The 17,621-nt window shown below is 39.1% G+C and overlaps 1 protein-coding gene across 1 annotated transcript; it reads right to left on the bottom strand.

Moving 5' to 3' along the window:
* Positions 1 to 458: 458 nt before the first annotated feature.
* LOC129407197 (RNA-binding protein 41-like) lies at positions 459 to 16,308 on the bottom strand. The gene is made up of 6 exons (XM_055148675.1): positions 16,112 to 16,308; positions 10,540 to 10,735; positions 5,047 to 5,254; positions 3,532 to 3,980; positions 2,345 to 2,495; positions 459 to 821 (listed from the first exon to the last, which is right to left on the bottom strand). Exons 1-6 carry the CDS (start codon positions 16,306 to 16,308, stop codon positions 694 to 696), a joined length of 1,329 nt encoding a protein of 442 aa, XP_055004650.1. The 3' UTR covers positions 459 to 693.
* Between the last annotated feature and the right edge of the window lie 1,313 nt (positions 16,309 to 17,621).

Below are 17,621 nucleotides of genomic sequence, written 5' to 3'. Positions count from 1 at the left end.
CTTTTGCATTTATGAAGTTCACAAACACATTTCTCGAGTTGTTTTCTGCTGTTAGGATCCAACAACCACAACAATTACGATGTCCGAATCCCAAAACTAAAATATGACAATATCAGAACCTGAAACAAAAGTGATATGGTTCAAAAGACTTTGACAATAGACACACATGGAGGTTTGAGACTCACTTTTTTGGAAAATCCTTCCCAGTATGAATTGCAGACGTCTGAAATTGGTGATGCGTGTAAATCCTGAAGGAGAACAGAACTTTCAGTGCTTTAAAATAGAAACTGTTACTGTATTTTATTTTGAGGCAGTAACAACATTCAAACTTATCTTCACGGAGACCAAACCGGACCAAGTTACAGGTCAGATCTGTGGAGAGGCGACCCCGCTCACAGTCACAATGTTGTTTTTCGAGGTATTTTTAAGCTCAAAAATGACCTGTAATTGAATAAATGTAAAGTAGAGCTGTTTAATGTCACACTGTGGAACATTCCGGGCAGAGCAATGATATAAACATAGAACAGAGAAGGTGAAAAGTTACATAGTGCACCTTTAAAGCTCAAAAGAGTCATTTCTGCGTAATATAAGCCAAGTCAAAACAACTTAAATCAATATAAATATAAAAGCTGTTAAATAAAAAGTGTTTTCCACATTTACAGTTTAATAAAAAGTCCGTTTGTGTTGATATTTTCAGTCTCTTTCGTGATTCTGCAGTTGAGTCGAGTCGTGTTTCTCTCGCCCAAACTCCACGACCAGCGGTTTCCCCAGCAACCGGTATCCGTGGATCAACTCGAGGGCTTTTTGTGCCGCTTCAACGTCTGCGAAACAACAAAACGAAAAGCATCACGAGTGTTTTTAAAAGGACCAATATGAGGCTCTTTTCTGTTTTCTGCCTTCTAATGTCGTTTCCTCGTCACAAACTGAGCTGGAGTTGTGTTTTGGTTCGTTCACACATGTTTAAAACACAAATCCTGCAGATTTAGGTTCAGTTCTTCTCTCAAACCACCTCGTGATGTCATGCGGTGATACAGGAAGTGCTCCACTGTGTTTTTAAACTTCACACACAACTTCAACACACCTTCACTCGAATCATCTGGATCATTTCAGACCAGAAATTGTCAATCTTTACTGAACTAAAAGGTTAAAGGAGCTGTTCACTTGAAACTATCGCTTCATGACATCACAAGGTGGAACAGAGCATTTTGAGCTTTAAAGAGTAACTCAAACATGTGTGAGGTTTGTTTTTGACGAGGTAACAACATTATAACTTGACTTAAAGCATCACAAGAGTCTGTTTTGTGTAATATAAGAGACTAGAGTTTACAATCAGTTACAATTTTTTATTTTTTTTCTAAGTTTTTTGTCTTATATACATAATTATTTTTAAACTGCAACGGTTTTCTTTTTATTTTATTACTTATCTTTATATTTTATTTTAGATTTTTTATAATTTATTTTATTAATTATCTTTAAATTTTTTATATTTTATTACTTATCTGTATATTTAATTTTAGATTTTTATAATTTATTTTATTACTTATCTTTCAGTTTTAATATTTTATTACTTATTTTTATCTTTTATTTTGGATTTTTATATATTTATTTTATTACTTATCTTTAAATTTTTATATTTATTACTTATATTTACATTTAATTTTTGATTTTTATAATTTATTATTATTACTTAGCTTTATATTTTTAATTACTTATCTTTATATTTTATTTTAGATTTTTATAATTTATTTTTATTACTTATATTTCGATTTTTATATTTATTACTTAAATTTCTACTTTATTTTTACTAGTACATTTGTATTTATATAATTATGTTTTATTTGACACTTAATCTCTTGCTCTTTTTTATTACTTATTTAGAATTTATTATTACCATTTATATTTTTACTCTTTGTTATTATATTATATTATATTGTGATTTGTGAGCTCTTTTGTCCAAATAATTTCCCTCATGGATCAATAAAGTTGGTCTAAATTGATTAAGTATGCATAGTATGTGATTTATTTGCTGAGTGTGTTTTTCTGTTGTTTATAATGAGTGTGTGTAGTTGTTTATGATTATTGTTTCTCTCTTGGCACAAACTCAAAGTAAAAATGAATGAATGAATCAATCAATAATTTAGTTTCAAGTGTGTAAAACTGCAATATAGATAAAAAAATAATGCTTTTCTGGACCCTACATAAATGTCCTGGAGTTAACATTTTCATAACAACACGTGGGCGGAGACAGGAGGTAGTGAAAAACTCACACATACAGTAAAATCAAATCAAAATAAAAGCAGATTTTGTGTGATTTGTGTGGTTTTAAAGTGCGTTGCTCACTGACCGGGCAGAGTGATGAAGGCCTGTCCCTTTAATCGTCCCGTGAGCAGTTTGTAAACGACGCCTCCTCCTCCTCCGCTCTGCTCAAACCTGGAGAACAGCGCCACCAGCTGGGCCACGGTCGCCTGTGCAGACAAGTTCTTCACACACAGCACCTTCAAGAAACATGAAAGATACAAAAAAATACAAGAAATATTTACAACTGCACTGTGTTTTTTTTTAAATGACATTCTTTTCTGATGTGTTCTAATGTCGTTTCCTCGTCACAAACACACCTGGAGTTGTGTTTCTTTTCTTTCATTCACACATGTTTAACACACAAACCTGCATGTTTAGGCTGAGCTTTTCTCTCAAACAGAAAAAAACACTCTGTTCCACCTTGTGATGTCATGCAGTAATACAGAAAGTGCTCCACTGCGTTTTTAAACGTCACACACCTTCACTAGAATCATTTGGATCATTTCAGCACTTCTGGAATCACCGATCTCTACTGAACTAAAGCATAAAAGGAGCTGTTCAACTTGAAAACTACCACTTCATGACATCACAAGGTGGAGCAGAGCGTTTTGAGCTTTGGATTTGTAGACAGACTAATATAATTTTATTTTGACTTGTACATTACATACTTTATATAAGTATGCCTTATTTGTTGTGTGTCTCTTGCTCTTTTTTTGCTACTCATTTAGAATTATTTTTTTGTTTAATTTTTTTTCCTCTTTGTTCTGTTTTGTTCTTTTGTTTTATTATATTGTGATGTGTGAACTCCCATGTCCAAAGCATTTCCCTTATGGATCAATAAAGTAAAAAGAGAGAAAAAAAAAAAAAAAAAAGCTTTTGGACATTTGAGTGTGCTATGCATTTTTTCACTTTTTAACTTGAATCACACGAAATCTCAAAAATGGGCAGTTTGGACAAATAAATTCTTTTATGTCAATATCTGTGTGTAAAAATAATAAAAGCCCATTTATAGAGAGTGAATTTTAGTCCTGGTTTAGACCTGGTTCAGTCCTGGTTCAGTCCTGGTTCAGTCTTGGTTTAGACCTGGTTTAGTTTCAGTCCTGGTTCAGACCTGGTTCAGTCCTGGTTTAGTCCTGGTTTAGACCTGGTTTAGACCTGGTTTAGACCTGGTTTAGACCTGGTTTATTCCTGGTTTAGTCCTGGTTAATAAACATTTCCACTCTTGTGTTTTACCTTGGACGGTTTTCCCGGTTGGTAATTCTTAAATCTTGGAATGTTCCGTATCGTTTCGTCTGAATCTCTGGTCGATAAAATATCTTCTTCTGAAATCACCTCCACGTCGCCTCTGACCGTGACGGGGACGTGCGACGCCGCTCGGAGGCTGCTGATGGGCTGTTTCAGATCGATCGACGTCACCGGAGCCGACTGGAGCGGTTCTTCTCGTCTGGACTCTTCTGATTGGCCATCTCTGGGCTCGGGCTCCTCTGATTGGTCGATTCGCTCGGTTTGTGATTGCTCCGGAGTTCGTGATTGGTCGGTTTCTGTTTCAGTTTGTTCCTTCAGTTTTTCTTCGTTTTTGTTTCGTTTCAAAGTTGATAATCGATCTTCTTCCAGAACCTCCCTGTAAACGGAGTCGATGGAGCGGCTCGATGTCGACACCTGCTGGTCAGGATCTGTAACATCTGAAATAGAAAAAAAAAAAAAGTTAATTAAAGTAAAAGTTTATTCATTTGAGATGTCTGTACACTTTCAAAAATATATTAAAAGGATTGATATTACGCTATTTTCTGATTTATGTTTTAATATGTTTTAAACTCCACACACCTTCACTAGAATCATCTGGATCATTTCAGCTTTTCTGGAGATTAGACCTGGTTTAGACCTGGTTTAGTCCTGGTTCAGTCCTGGTTTAGACCTGGTTTAGACCTGGTTTAGACCTGGTTTAGACCTGGTTTAGTCCTGGTTTAGTCCTGGTTTAGTCCTGGTTTAGACCTGGTTTAGACCTGGTTTAGACCTGGTTTAGTCCTGGTTTAGTCCTGGTTCTGACTGTGAGCGGGGTCGCCTCTTCACAGATCTGACTTGAATTAACTTCGTCTGGTTTGGTCAGAACTGAATCAGGACTAAACCAGGACTGAAACAGGACAAGACCAAGACCAGACCAAGACCCAGAGACCAGAATCAGGACTAGACCAGAATTAAACCAAGATTACACCAAAACTAAATCAGCACGAAACCAGGACTGAACCAGGACTGAACCAGGACTAAACCAGGACTGAACCAGGACTAAACCAGGACTAAACCAGGACTAAACCAGGACTAAACCAGGTCTAAACCAGGACTGAACCAGGACTAAACTGGGACTGAACCAAGACTAAACCGAGACTGAACCGGGACTGAACCGGGACTGAACCAGGACTGAACCAGGACTGAACCAGGACTTACAAACAGGATTTACAGCTCAAAAATACTTAGACAAAACAGACATTCTGACTGTGAGTGGGGTCGCCTCTCCACAGATCTGACCTGTAACTTGGTCTGGTTTGGTCTCCGCGGAAACAGAACGGTTTAATGTCACACTGTGGAACATTCCAGATAAAGCACTAACATCTCAACGGAGGAAAGTGTTTGACGAACCCGCCAGCGGAAAAAAAGTTACACCGTGCACCTCGTGAGTATTTTACAGCGTTACCCCTGAACATTCTCCCGTAGACATACATGCAGCGTCCCCCCGTCCCCCCCTCCTGTTACCCCTGTGGTAGAGGGCAGAGAGGAAGCCCTGGCGCTCGTTGCCCTGGTACAGCGCCCGCTCGATCTCCATCTCTCTGCGCGTCAGGGCTCGGCTGCTGTTGAAGCGCTGGGGGCGGGACAGGAGCTCCGAACGCGCCGCCATCTTCTCCCGGATCTGCTCCAGACGCTGCTGTCGGGCGCCGGGGTCCACGAGCACGCCGCCGCGGGACTGACCGAGGACGAAGAGGAAGAGGAGGAGGAAGAGGAGGAGGAAGGTTCAGAGAGTTAAATAGAGCAGTAGACAGTTATTCTCAAAAGTTTCTCACCAAGAAGTTCCCTCCCAAGATAATTAAATAAATAGACTAAACCTTGTGCTTGTGTCTGTTTTACAGTTATAATCTGCAATGTTTGACAATCATTGTTATCATTTTCACATTTTTAAATCACAATATTGATCTAAACCAGGGGTGTCAGACTCATTTTGGTCCGGTGGCTGTATCCAACCGACTTTGATCCCAAATGGTCCAGATCAAAAAAACTCATGGCATATACCGTATTTTCCGGGCTATTAGACGCGTTCTTAAGCCTCTAACCTCATCAAAAAATGACTGTGCGCCACACAATCCAGAGCGCCCCATACACGAATCCACTCAGGTGTCCCAGCACGACTTCAGTAAACTACAAACACACCACCCACAGAACACACAAACACACACGGAGCAGACAGCGACCACACAGCGAAACACACCCACAGACACACTCATCACTCCACGCCGACGAGGAACGGAACAGAGGAACGAACCGAAAAAGCGAGTGCAATGTGCCACTTCTAGACACAACTGAACAACTGAGTCACTGTGAACACGCCGACAATCCGTTGGTCCCAGACACACCCTCCCTACACGCCACAACTGAACAAAGCCCAGAGTCACCGTGAACACCACAAACAAACAAAACCACTCACCCATCACACTGTTGGGTTTCATTTAAAGTCCCACGCAGTTTATTTATGAAAAAAGTTCAAAAATAGACCATTTAATGACAATGCACCTTATAATCCAGAGCTCCTAATAGTGCGGAAAATACGGTATCCCCCAAAAATATCAATAAGTTCAAATATTTGTGCAGAGAAACACAAATCTATAACAGAAATCTTTTTTAATTGATGAACTCTTTCTTTTACAAAATATTATAATATTATGAACAACCTGAAACTTTAAGAAAAAATACAATTTCAACACAATGTTTTAACATGAACTTGTTTGCAAACAGGAATAAGTCCATTTTTGTTGTAAAATCCTGCACTCGGCTCCACTTTTCTCATGTTGGACATTTTTCTGATGAGGGTGTCACGGTCAACAGTCAAAACGATCGTCCTTTAAGAGCGTTTGATATTAGGACATTCATTAATTGTAACACCACTTATGTAGTGTACAGACTTGAATGCCCATGTGGTCGTTTTTACACAGGCCGAACAAAACGCAAACTGAAAACCAGACTGAACACAAACAGGCTGTAAGGACGTGTAACCCCCTGTATCCTATGGCCGTGCATTACAAAGAAGTCAGCCATGGCAGCTGGAAAAGCCTGAAAATCTATGTGCTATTGAACATATTAAAGTAACAATAAGAGGAGGAGACTGAAAAAATGATTACAGAGAGAGTCCTGCTGGATCTACACTCTCAAGGCTGCACAGTTTCCAGGATTTAATGGAGAGCTACATTTCTCCCTCTTCCTTTAAAACCACAAGCTTTAAATGAGTGATCAATTTCTGTTTTACATCTCTGACCCTTTAATATATTACATATATTGTATATATATACAAATTATAGTTATATCTGTAATACTTTTGAATTTTTGCACTACATATATTCTTATACTATGTATCTTTTTATACTATGTGTTTTTATACTGTGTATTTTTCTATGTATTGGTTGTTGGGATTTGTACTATTTATGTCTTGTATTATATTGGAACTTAAATAGCTTGTCACTAAAATCTGTTCAGCCTACATGTCCCATCATGCACCAGGGGACTGTGGACCAGCCCACTGTGAACATGTGACCTTCACCTATGACTTTAAATTTGCACTGTGATAACCATCTGGAGTTGCCCTGATGAAGCCGAAGGGCCGAAATGTTAACTTTATCTGCCATGTGCTATTAAAGACTTTTAATTATTTTGTGCTTTTTGAGTGCCTCAGTTTTTTAACTACTTTGTATTTGAGACTGGTCCTTTAAGAGCGTTTGGAAAGAGACAAGTCTTCATTTGTGCTGCTCTGGTGGGAGGGGCCACGTACAGAGACGCTGGAGACGCTGCTGTGATAAACACCACAGAAAATTAACAAGATTTTAATAGAAAATATCATTAAAATATTTTAGTAGAAAATCAGCTGAGGGCCAGATTAAAGGTCTTGGAGGGTCGAATCCAGCCCCCGGGCCGTATGTTTGACACCCCTGATCTAAACTTAAATAAAAGAAACAAGTGTGCTTATTTCCACTTTACAAAACAGTGGGAGCTGATGTTGCCGTAAACATCATCACAAGAAAGAGTGGGCTCCTCCTGTGGACAGATGCACAGGACACTAGTGAGTAGCAGTTATTTTTTTTTTTTACAAGGAATGGGACGATATCAGAGATGTAACGATATCCAAGTCTCATGATACGATATCATCATGGTATGAACCTCACAGTACGATATTTACTGCGATATTGTGGGAAAGCTCACGAATATGTTGGAGATATGTTGATTAGTGATGTAACAATATCCAAATATCACGATACGATATTTTCACGATATACATCTGATGGTACGATATTTATTGTAATATTTTGTGGAGGCGAACAGAACCGCGAATATGCCACTTTTTCCTTTTTTTTTTAAAAAAAATCCAAAGAACTAAGAGTTAAAAGTGTTAGAACTGTTATTTCTTCTTGTCGTCTGCACTGAAATGGAGCAAAGGATCATGGTCTATGTAGTTCTCTATGTCTTTTTTTTTAGATATTGCTGCACCAAAACTCTTCATTTAAGAAAAGAGACTTGTAAATCGATATATTGTGATGGTCCACGATGTTATTGTGAGAACTTTGACGATATGACATCACGATATTTCGGTTATTGTTACATCCCTGACAGTCACTGTTCAGAACCGTCGGTTTATCTTGGCCGCAGGTCGAGGTCGTCATGGTCGATATTCAAGAAGAAGGTGCATTGAATAATTCTCGAGAAAAAAAGAGAAGGAAACCACTGGCCAAACCTGGGACAGATATTTACGTTCAAAACACAAATAAGGAATAACATAATAATACAAATGTTAAAACAGTAAATGTTCGTGAACTCAGTTGTCTTTAAAATGTACAAAGTTTGTCTGTATTACCTAAAAATCGATTCAAACAACTTAAGCTCGATTTTGTACTTTTTTACATCAAATAACTGAAAGTAACTAAGTCATTTTACTCAAATAAAATTTTAAACAAAGATTTTTTTTTACTTTACTCAAGCAGATTTTTAGGTGGTTACTTTTACTTTTACTTGAGTAGGAATTAAGCAAAGTAAAGATACTTAAAACTCACAGTACCATATTTTCATGATGTACATCTCACGGTACGACATTTATTGAGATATTTTATGGAGGCAAAAACAAAACTGCGAATATGCCAATTTTTCCTCTTTTAAAGAAATCCAAAGAACTAAGAGTTAAAAGTGTTAGAACTGTTATTTCTTCTTGTCGCCTGCACTAAAATGGAGCAAAGGATCATGGTCTATGTAGTTCCCTCTGTGTTTTTTTTAGCTGTTGCTGCACCGTAACTCTTCATTCATTCTCCATCTGCCGTATTGTGCCCATATAACACCAGAGCACTATACAGCACTTGGACTGACCACACTGGAAACCAGACGCAATTTTGCACTGGCATGTTTTGCATTTAAACTGTACCACAGACTTTCACCAGCAGCTCTGGGACGGTACCAGCCCACACAGAAAGTTCTGCCTTCTGATGTACGGCGGGCCACCTCAGTGTTTCCTGATGGGACCCTGCCCTGCGCTGTCATCATGCAGAGGTCATGTCTCACTCTGGCCACTAGGAGGCTCAATATTAGGCTCAGTATTGAATCCTCCTGACTGTGTTTCACACTCTGGAACAATGGGCGAATTCAAGGAGCTCCTGAGAGCACAGCTCAGTGACAAGCCCCTTGCAAACTTCCCTTTTGAATGAGAGGGGGATAGAGGGGTTTAGAACTATTTTCCAATGGTCATAAGGCCATGGAATTTGAATTTTGTAACTGAAAAACTCTTGTTTTAATTGCAACTTTTGTATTCATTAAAAGGAAAAAAGAGACTTGTGATTCGATATATTGTGATGGTCCACGATATTAATGTGAGAGAACTTTGACGATGTATGCAGATGATTTGGTTATTTTCAGTCCGAGCACCTCTGGTCTCCAGCAGCTACTCAACATGTGTTCAGCTCATAGTGTGGAGCATGATCTAAAGTATAATGCACCGAAGAGTCTGGTCATGATCTGTAGGACCAAAGACGATAAGCACATGAGATTTCCTGACTTTTGCCTGTCAAATGTTGTGTTGTCTGTTACAATAAAAATTAAATATCTGGGGCAGATCATCAGTGCGGACATGACAGATGATGATGATGTGTACAGACAGTGGAGGACGCTCTCTGCTCAGGCAAATACTGTTATGTGTAGGTTTGGTTCTTGTACAAATGATGTAAAGTTGTTATTGTTTAAATCATATTGTTCACCGTTGTACACAGTTCACCTCTGGACTAATTATAAAAAAGCCAGTTTGCAAAGACTGCAGGTGTTTACAGTGACGCTTTACGGAGCTTTTGAGGAGCCACGATGGACGAGTGCGACTGAAATATTAGTTTCTGCTTGAGTGAACACTCTGCAAGCTGCACTAAGAACTTTAATGTACAGTTTTATCTGCAGACTCAACAAATCAGACACTGAAACAATAATGTCAATCACAAATTTGAGATTCAGTGCAATAAGGTATCAGTCCAACATGTGGAGACACTGGTGTGGTCGTCTTTTAAAAACATGAATGTTTATTGTTTTGTGTTGTCACTGTCCTTGTCTGTTTTTTAAATGGACCATGAGTCCGGAATAAAGATGATGATGATGATGATGATGATGATGATGATGATGATGATGATGATACGATATCACAATATTGTGAGGTTCATACATGACGATATCGTTTTGTGAGTCTTGTACATCGTTACATCTCTAGAAACTACATTATATTACAGATCAGAAAAAGCACAATATTTAGTTGTAAATTAATAAATCCAGATTTTATTACTTATTTTTCTATTTTATTTTGACTTGTATATTTACATTTATATAATTATGTTTTATTTGACTCCCCTCTCTTGCTCTTTTTGCAACTTATTTAGAATTTATTATCACTATTTATATTTTTTACTCCTTTGTGGATCAATAAAGTTTGTGTAAGTCTGGGTCTAAGCTGGAGGGGGCGGAGTCTTGTACCTTGTCCGTCTCGTGGTCTCTGCTCCTCCACAGTTGGATCTCGTCGTGCGTGAGGCCCAGGTCCCTCAGCGCGCTCAGCTCCTGCTCCCCGTCCTGAAGAGCCTGGAACTGTGTGAGGGAGCGAACCCCGGCCGCCTGTTCCCCAAACGGACAGTAGAGGGCGGCGGGCGCAAAACACTGACGCTTCGACACACATCTAAGACACGAGGAAGAAAGAAAGAACGAAAGAAATAACGAGAGTAAACAAACGAGTGTAAACAAACGAGTGTCAAGTTCTGTTATAATAATAAAGAATAATCAATAATAAATATAAATAAATACATACATTATATATATATATATATATATATATATATATATATATATATATATATATATATATATATAGATATTTATATCTTGAATCATTAACTTTAAAAACTACATGTCTGTCAGAGGCTTAGGTCCAGGTCCAGGACTAAACCAGGTCTAAACTAGGACTAAACCAGGACTGAAACAGGTCTAAGCCAAACCAGGTCTAAACCAGGACTAAACCAGGTCTAAATTAGGACTAAACCAGGACTAAACCAGGTCTAAACCAGGACTAAACCAGGTCTAAACCAGGACTAAACTAGGACTAAACTAGGACTAAACCAGGACTAAACCAGGTCTAAACCAGGACTAAACCAGGTCTAAACCAGGACTAAACCAGGACTAAACTAGGTCTAAACTGGGACTAAACCAGGACTAAACCAGGACTGAATCAGGACTGAATCAGGTCTAAACCAGGACTAAACTAGGTCTAAACCAGGACTAAACCAGACCAAAATTCAAAAAGACACTAAAACTAAACATTCTTAAGGATTTTCAACACCAAAGAATGAAAAATAAATCAAAAAGTAAAAATAAACTGGCAAAGTTATGTCAGTAAACTAAGCCATTTTGAACGGAAGTCAATGGGACAAAAATGAAAAGTATTTTGATTATAGACCGTTCAATTAATGTGATCTTGAAATAAAAAATAAAACACAGAAATTAAAAATACACCAGAAAATACACAAACCGGCCAATTTTGGTGCTATTTGGTGCAATATCATCAAAGTTATGACAAAAAGAAAAATTGTAATGTATAAAAATGTTCCTAGGGATGTAAAAGGGTTAAACAAAAGACGCAGAAGTTCAAAAATAATCATAATAACCAAATAACAATTTAACAAAATGTTTGAATTGTGTGAAAAAGATAATAAAATTCTATGACTTTTCCAAGATTGTGGACTTAAGACTTTTAGTATCACAGACATGATTCAGCCTTTGTTTTTCACTGAACCGTATCAAAAAGATTTGAAAGTACACTGTATTGAAAAATGTATTGTATTATGGTCTACATATCGAGGGATTTATCGTATCTTCAACTTCTTAATGATCCCCAGCTCTACTAAATGTGCAGAGTTTTTGAGTTAAACACGTGTGAATGAAACTAAACACGACTCCAGATGAGAAACCGTCGTCATAGGGAGCTGCTTTACGAGCGCAGCAGTGGATAAAAAGTGAAGTGGTTATTTGATTGTCCGTGTTTGTTAAATACCGTTCTTCTAAATGTCTTCCTCCGAGACCGTAATGGGAACAGGAGGTAATAAAAAGGTCAGGAGGAGACCATTAGCGCTGAAATACTGCCCCCGTCTGGTTAAAAAAGGTTTTATAGTTCAACCGAGCGCAGCTATAAAAACATAATGAGGTTTAGTCATCGCTGTTTTCCTACAGCGTTATGAAGAATCAGCAATTTAAAGGCACAGTGTGTAACTTTTTAGCCAAAATATACACAAAAAACATGTTTCCTGACTATTTTGGCTTTGTTTTCATGGAAATGTTCCTTGGTTATAATCTTACAGTAAGTCTTTTAAATGTATTATGCTAACAGTTTTTTTTGGTATAAAAGGTATATTCTTATATATATAATTTCATATTTTAGAAAGTAAGCAGTAAAACTTGAGTAAACTATAAAGTCTTTAAACATGTATTATGATAATGATGGTTTTTGGTATAAAAGGTATATTGTTTTTTTTCTATATAATTTAATATTTTGGAAAAGCCGCCTGGGTAAAACTTGAGTCAAACTTTCAGGATAAAGGTATATATTTTTAATATAATTTCATATTTTAAAAAAGCTGCCTGTGTAAAACTGGTGTACAACTTGAATAAAACTTGAATAAAGTCTTTAAAAATGTATTATGATAACTGTTTTTTGGTATAAAAGGTATATTCTTTATATATATATATATATATATATATATATATATATATATGTCATATTTTAGAAAGGCTGCCTGTTTGAAACTTGCGCAAAATTATAAAGTCTTTAAAATGTATTATGATAACTGGTTTTGGTATAAAAGGGTACATATTTTATTTTATTTTATTTTTTTATATAATTTCATATTTTAGAAAGGCAACCACTGTAAAACTTGTGTAGAACTTGTTACCTCTTATTATCCCTATCCTACCCCTAACCCTAAATCAGTTTATTTGGTGTCATTTAAACATGAATCAGTTCATTGTAAAACACAAAATAACATTAAAACAGTTCAAATGAATAAAAAAATAAATAAAAAATACAAAAAGTCTCCTCCTGAAGGCCTGATTTTCTTCCTCAGTGCCCTAAAACAAATAAAGTGGAGTGTGATTTTGGTGTGACTCAGGGCCGGGCAGCAGGACTTGAACTTGCAGCTGACGTCATCACGGTTCTCAGGAGGTGTGAAGTGAACTGTAGACTCTGCCCTGTCTGAAGCTTTAAGACTTTAATATCAGCTTTAATTTAACACAATCTGAGCAGAAAGACTTAGTAAGACTGAGCTGGAACTACAACAGGTGACAGGATTTGTGCGCTTAAACAAAACTCTCACACAAAACACACAACGACGAAAGACGGATTTAGTCACTCTCACCTTCTGCTTAAAACTCAAACTCCTAAACACGAGTACGAGCGCTCGGAGTGATCACAGGCTCCTGAAAATGCACTTTTAAATCCATTTCTTTAACCTTTTTTGACACTGTTTGCGGGAAACCAACTTCAACTCCAGAAATGACGCAAATTCACAAACTCAAACACAAGTTTAAACGAGAACAAACAAAGAACGTGGTGTAAAAAACAAAACAAAAAACAAAACACACGCTGCAAGAAACAAAGACAAATGTGTCATCAGCAAACAGAGAAATGACGCAAAACACAAAACAATGAAAACATTTGCATAAACCTTGAGTAAAACAGTATAGTCTTTAAAAATGTATTATGATAACTGTTTTTTGGTATTAAAAAGGTATATTGTTTTTAATTTCATATTTTAGAAAGGCCATCTGTGTAAAATTTGCGTAAAACTTGCGTAAAACTTGAGTAAAAGAAGAAAACGATGAAGAGAAACAACACAAAACACAAAAAGATGAAAACCAAGAAAACACCGAAAAACAAAAAAACACTGCATAAAGAGTCACCACATCCTACAGGGGGCGCTCTCAGTGTAACAGCTCAGTGGAGACACACCGGAGGAAGAGAGAGAGAGAAAGGCTCTGTCCATGAGAGAGACAGAAAACGGCCAACTGACAATAAACTACAGCGGGAACATTAGAGTCAAGGCTCATCGACGTCTGTTTATCATCTGTTTATAATCAGAAGTGGCACAGAAATTATGTAAACCAAAATTAAGAACAAGAATTTTCCGGTTTGGGGACCACAGGATCATCTCTGCTGTTCACAGATGTTGTTCTGTTGGCTTCATCGAACCAGGACCTGCAGCTCTGGGACGGTTTGACCAGAGTGTGAAGCGGCTGGGATGAAGATCAGCTCTTCCAAGTCCGAGGTCGTGGTTCTCGACCAGAAAAAAGCATCTTGTCATCTCCAGGTGGGTGGAGAGTCCCTGCCTCAAGTGGAGGAGTTCAAGTGTCTCGGGGTTTTGTTCTCAAGTGAGGGGACTGTATCGGACTGTTGCAGTGAAGAGGAGCTGAGCCCAAAGGCAAAGCTCCAGATTTACTGGTCAGTCTTTGTTCCTCCCCTCACCTCTGGTCATGAGCTCTGGGTAATGACCAAAAGGATGAGATCACGGATACAAGCGATCGAAATGAGTTTCCTCCGCAGGATGTCTGGGTGCTCCCTTACGCTATGTTCAGACTGCAGGGCTTAACGCTCAATTCAGATTTTTTTTGGTGAAATCTGATGTTTTTGTGAGGTTGTTCACATTTCCAGTTAAATGTGACTTGTATGTGTCTCCAGTGTGAACATTAAACGGCCCAAAAGTGTCCCACATGTGACACTGGAGACACGACGACGTCAACCGCAGTGAGCGTCTCTGTGTTTACAGAAGTTGTCCAAACATGGACGCAGCATCGAGCACCTGGAGATTTTAAAGTTCCTCTTGTACCGGAGCCAGAACATGAACAACTTATTTTTTTAAGGAGGAGATTGAGAAGGAGAAGGACGAGGTTTTTGGTCGTGGTGTTTTTGTGGTTCAGTCTGTTGAAAGGAACGTGTGGATGTGGAGACGGAGCCAAGAGTGGTGAGTGGTGATGTGCTTCACTTCAGTCACACAGAGTTCATTAACAATTTTCTCCTACTTCAGTGCAGAATAATGACGTTTGTGTCTTGTTGATAACGTGTAGGTGGATGAATGCACTTTGGCCGTTCACACTGAAGTCGCATGTTAAAGATCAGATATGTATCAGTTTCAGGAGCACATATCCAAGTGTCCTGGGTCACATTTGAAAAAAATCGGATCTGTGTGGTTCAGACTGACATTAAAAGATCAGATACAGGAACATAGAAGCCAAAAAGTCGGATTTGGGTCACTTCAGGCTGCAGTCTGAACGCAGCCTTAGAGATAGAGTGAGGAGCTCAGTCACACGGGAGGAGCTCGGAGTAGAGCCACTGCTCCTCCACGTCGACAGGAGCAGTTGAGGCTCGGGCATCTGTTCCGGATGTCTCTTGGGCGTCTCCCTCGGGAGGTGTTCCGGGCATGTCCCACCGGGAGGAGGCCCCAGGGAAGACCCAGGACTCACTGGAGGGACTATGTCTCTGGACTGGCCTAGGAACACCTTGGGTTCCCCCGGAGAAGCTGGAGGAAGTGTCTGGGGTGAGGGAAGTCTGGGAGTCCCTGCTTAGACTGCTGCCCCCGCGACCCAACCCCGGAGAAGTGGAAGAAAATGGATGGATGTGTTTTCTTGGTTTTCATCGCTTTGTATTTTGCATCGTTTCTCTGTTTGCGGCGCGTTTGATGATGACACATTTGTCTTTTTCTTGCAGCACTTTTTTTTTTCATTTACCCCACGCTCTTTGTTTGTACCTCATTTAAACTTGTGTCTTTTTTTGTTCATTTTCATCGTTTCTGTTCTTAAAGCCATTTTCTTGAACTGAGACGCACTGGGCCGCTGCAGTATGTTTCACCGTAGTAACTGCTGAACGTTCTGCCCATAGAGCCACAGCGCTCTGAAAAAGTATTCGCTCCCTTCCTGATTTCTTACTTTCTTGATAAAAATTTACCATTTCACATCATCAAAGGAATTGAAATATTACACAAAGACAACCCAGGTAAACATCAAATCTCCAAACCTGCATGATCCTGCGTGAAAAGTAACTGCCCCCGTGTTAAATGATGAGGTAACATTATTGTGGAAAGCTGAGTTCAGTTTGAGAGCCACGCCCAGGGCCGATGCTGCCAAAAAAGTTTTCAAATCGAGAGAAGAACCCGTCTGACGAGGTGAAGAGAAGAAGTGAAGAAGTCGGCCACACTGAGCTCGAGACATCATGCCGCGATCCAAAGAAATCCAGGAGCAGAAAAGGAGGAAAGTAATAGACATGTCTGAGCGTGGGAAAGGTTACAAAGTCATTTCTAAATGTCTGGGACTGCAGCGGACCACGGTCAGAGCCATAATCCACAAGTGGAGGAAACACGGGACGGTGGTGAACCTGCCCAGGAGCGGCCGGCCTCCGAAAGCGACGCCGCGAGGAGAACGACAACGGGTCCAAGAGCTCACAGAGGAACCCAGAAGAACATCTCACCTCGACTCGGTAAAGGTCAGTGCTCGTAATTTGGAGCGACAAATGCAGGGGTGTCGTGGTCGTGGTACGGCGGGGGGTTCGTCGTCCACCCGCTTCTCCTGACGTGAGGTTAAAAAAAATAACAAATATAAAATAACCCACGACTTAAATGTCAAACCGGAGCTGAAAACAAACTGTATAAGCTCATGAAATCTGCAGGACTAAACCAGGACTGAACCAGGACTGAACCAGGACTAAAACAGGACTAAAATAGGACTAAACCAGGACTAAACCAGGACTAAAAGAGGACTAAAATAGGACTAAACCAGGACTGAACCAAGACTGAACCAGGACTGAACCAGGACTAAAAGAGGACTGAACCAGGACTAAAACAGGACTAAAAGTGGACTGAACCAGGACTAAAGGAGGACTGAACCAGGACTAAAACAGGACTAAAACAGGACTAAAATAGGACTAAACCAGGACTAAACCAGGACTGAACCAGGACTGAACCAAGACTGAACCAGGACTAAAACAGGACTAAAACAGGACTAAAAGTGGACTGAACCAGGACTAAACGAGGACTGAACCAGGACTAAAAGAGGACTGAACCAGGACTAAAACAGGACTAAATGTGGACAAGGACTAAAACAGGACTAAAAGTGGACTAAACGAGGACTGAACCAGGACTAAAAGAGGACTGACTGAACCAGGACTAAAAGAGACTAAAACAGGACTAAAAGTGGACTAAAAAAGGACGGACTAAAAGACTAAAAAGGACTGAACAGGGCTCTTGGTTTTCATCGTTTTGTTCTTTGCGTCGTTTGCGGTGCGTTTGATGATGACACATTTGTCGTCATGCCGTGATCCAGAGAAATCCAGGAGCAGAAAAGGAGAAAAGTAATAGACATGTCTGAGCATGAGAAAGGTTACAAAGATCCAAGAGCTCACAGAGGAACCCAGAAGAACATCTCAACATCCGCAGAACTCACTCTCCTCGGTAAAGGTCAGTGTTCATGACTCAACCAGAAGAAAAAGACGAGGAAAAAAATGGCAGAGTTCCAAGGCAAAGAACATAAAG

This window comes from Boleophthalmus pectinirostris, unplaced genomic scaffold, assembly GCF_026225935.1.
Source record: "Boleophthalmus pectinirostris isolate CB_2022bp ecotype Guang Dong unplaced genomic scaffold, ASM2622593v1 HiC_scaffold_12, whole genome shotgun sequence".
NCBI lineage: Eukaryota > Metazoa > Chordata > Actinopteri > Gobiiformes > Gobiidae > Boleophthalmus > Boleophthalmus pectinirostris.
Note: the sequence above shows the minus strand (reverse complement) of the source record. Positions and strands in the feature narration are given on the sequence as shown.